At 56.5% G+C, this 3,100-nt stretch overlaps 1 protein-coding gene across 1 annotated transcript; it reads left to right on the top strand.

Moving 5' to 3' along the window:
* The first annotated feature begins 1,612 nt into the window (after window positions 1–1,612).
* On the top strand, window positions 1,613–2,122 carry LOC104285643 (histone H2A-beta, sperm-like). Its single transcript, XM_009884112.1, has one exon. It carries the CDS (start codon window positions 1,613–1,615, stop codon window positions 2,120–2,122), a length of 510 nt encoding a protein of 169 aa, XP_009882414.1.
* Window positions 2,123–3,100: the final 978 nt, after the last annotated feature.

Raw genomic sequence — 3,100 nt, 5'->3', positions numbered from 1 at the left:
CAAAACTCCACAACAATTCCCAGAACACTAGGAAAGGCACAGCTCTGGGTCCACAACATATTGCTATTAGACAAAGCAGCATGGTTTATCTCCTCCGCACCTCCGCTAGAGCTAACCTGGAAAAAGGGAAAGCAAGTCCAGCTGCCCCTCTTGGACAGGCACAGCCTCTGCATCTCACCAGGCTGCCACTTACACTTACAAAGTTGTCCCTGAATCAAGGAGTGCAAGAGCAAACAGCGGACAAATTGAAAAGACGTGGGAGGAAGATAGGGCCCAGGGGAAGACCTGGCTTTACTATTTGAGTTGAAAGTGTGAAGCCACTTTGGGCAATGTGAGCAGGGAGTGGATTTCCAAAGTACCTAAATGATACATTGGAAGGAATTTTATTAAAAAAGAATAGTAGGAAAAAGAAAAACATGACTCCTCGGTGCCACCTGACAAACTACCCATAGTGCTACAAAAATCCCAGAAGGCCAAATGTGCAGAAATCAAAAGCAAATGCCTCTAACACAGTTATCGCGATGGAAAGCCCTTGACGAGACCTCAGGGTAGAAATCCAGGCAAAGCACATTGCCTGCATTGCCTCTGGGGTGAATGACAGGGGACACAGTGTGGCAGACAGGAATCATCTGCAGTCCTGGAGAAGGTCTCAAGGCATTTCTCCTCCGCAGCCTTGCCCAGACACACCTGCCCAAGGCAGTCACACCCCAGGGACCCGTGAGTTTGTTCACCACAGCAGGTGTCGGTGCTGGTTGGGGATTCCTTCTGCCTGGGTCACTTTCCACCCTGCCCTGCCCAACAGAGGTGGAGAGGGAAGGGGAAGGAGAAGGGAAGGGAAGGAGGCCTTGGAAGATGAAGGCGGCGGCTTGGGAAAATGTGGGCTTAAGTTGGAAGGAAGAGCTGAGAGAGCTGTGCCTGTTCAGCCCAGAGAAGAGAAGGCTCAGGGGTGTTGCCCAGAGAGCTTGTGGAGTCTGCACCCATGGAGCTACTCAAAAGCCAATGGGACCCATGTCTGGGCAGACCCTGACACGTGGAAAGAGGTCCTCTCCCCAAGCATGGAAAGGGGGATTTGGGTTGGAGGGGAGAGGCAAGGGGTGAAGGGAGAGCTGTCGCAGGGCAGGGAGGAGGATACACAGAGGAGAGGAGAGGAGGGTGCTCAGCCTCGCAGCGGCTCCCTCCATGCCAAGCGCTGGCAAAGGCTCTGCCATGGAAAACAGGAGCGGAGCTGCAGAGCAGAGCTGCTCCCTGAGATCACCCCCAGGGGGCGGAGCCAGCGGGGATGATGTCAGAAGCAGAGAGGTGATGTCACAGAGGAAGTCCCCACCAGCCAAGAGCAGCCCTGGCTCCCACTCGCTGCCCAGGAGAGCAAAGGGCCAGAGCCTGCGCAGGAGAGGGGCTGAGCCGGAGCCCTTCTTCGGAGGGGCTCGGCCAAAGCAAGACCCGTCCGAGCCAGAGCACGCGGGGACCACCCACCAGGACAAGGCTTGGCCAGGGGCGGGCAACCCGGGCCCCGAGGCAGGAACCACTAGCGAGGGCCAGCAAGGAGACCAAGGAGAGGCGGGCACGGGGAGGCGCAGCGTGGACAGAGCGGTGGGAGCAAGCCGCGAGCAGCATGTTCGGAGCAGAGGAGGTTTGCACGGCGCCTCAGCAGGAGAGGGAGTTGGAAGCGACATGTGCTGGGGGCCCCTCGGAAGGCAGCGAAGCGCAGGCCAGAAAGAGCCGCTCCTCCCGGTCCTCGCGGGCCGGGCTGCTCTTCCCTGTGAGCCGCATAGACCGGCAGCTGCGCAGAGGCCGCTTTGCTGAGCGCTTTGGAGCCAGGGCCCCCGTCTATCTGGCTGCGGTGCTGCAGAGGGTGACGCACGAGACCATGGACGTGGCTGGCACGATCTGCAAGAACAGCAAGCAGAAGCGCATTTCTCCATCGCACTTGCAGGCGGCGCTGCAAAAGTGCTCCGTGCTCAAGCGGTCCCTGCGAGGAGCTGCAGGGCACAGGCGCCGCAGAAGGGCCGGTCCCCGAAGCCAGCACGTGGCCTCAGACTCCAAAAAGAAGATGGCCAGGAGTAAGAAGAGGTGCCCCAGGCAAAGGCCTGTGCCTGCCCGTGCCACTGCTGCTGTCAAGTGAGAAGAAAGCAGGCACTCTTGCCCCACACTGGCAAGGCAAGGGCTGCTACACCTGCAGGGCTCTTGCCAAATCCAGCGCCATGCTCTAAGGGTACAATAAAAGCTTTTGCAATGCCGTGTGGGACGTGGGGCCTCTTGTGCTGTGTGTTGGACTAGCGTCTCCTGGCTGGCCAAAGGGTCTCCTGGCTGGCCAAAGGCAGCAGCTGGACGCAGGCAGCAAGCTCTGCAAAGGGAGGCTGCAGCACAGCCCTTGCTGAGAAGGAGGGCAGCAAGCTGCCTGGAGGCCAACTGGCCCTGATGGGCAGCACCAGCCTCCAGCTCAGGTTTGCACTTGGTCTCAAAGCAGCTGCGTGGAGGAGGGATCTGCCCCCAAAATCATGGGTGCCTGCTCTGAGGCATGGTGCCGATGACTGTTTCTGGAAGAGCAAGGGGACCTTCGTGTCTTTCTTGCGCCATCCCAAGAGGAAATATGGGAGAGGCAGTACGTGTCCTGCAGTACTGCTGCATTTGCCCTTCCTTGGTGGGGAGGGCAGGAATTTCAATCTTGCTCTCCTAACTCATTGCAGAAGTGGTGTCCAGTGGAGACAAGGGGAGAGCTACACCCATCTCCCATTCTCTTTATGCCTCGGAGGCAATATGTAGTGCATAAACACATCTCTAAGACACGTGGGGAAATGATCTGAGCGGCAGCACAATCTTCTTGTTGATGATGTAAATGATACTGATACAAATACTGATCCTACAGGCAATTTATAGAGAAATCCCAGGTATTCCTGACTAATAGTCAGTGCTCCAAGTGCTACAAAGTCACCTGCTGCAATGCCAGGAAATTTAAAATATTTTCAGTATATTAGGGCAATCAAAGTTTAAAAAAGGACGGCCCACCCCTGGAAACGATAACCAGCATTTGTGTTCTCTGCTTTCCTGGTGTTGAGGTGTGTGGCACAAGATAACTTGGTGTGAGAAAGAGATACAGGGG

The sequence above is a fragment of the Charadrius vociferus genome, unplaced genomic scaffold (assembly GCF_000708025.1).
Source record: "Charadrius vociferus isolate BGI_N301 unplaced genomic scaffold, ASM70802v2 scaffold4094, whole genome shotgun sequence".
Taxonomy (NCBI): domain Eukaryota; kingdom Metazoa; phylum Chordata; class Aves; order Charadriiformes; family Charadriidae; genus Charadrius; species Charadrius vociferus.
Note: the sequence above shows the minus strand (reverse complement) of the source record. Positions and strands in the feature narration are given on the sequence as shown.

Excerpts from the sequence above, each read along its gene's own strand:
- LOC104285643 (XM_009884112.1), top strand. The coding sequence starts at position 1,613 with ATGTTCGGAGCAGAGGAGGTTTGCACGGCGCCTCAGCAGGAGAGGGAG.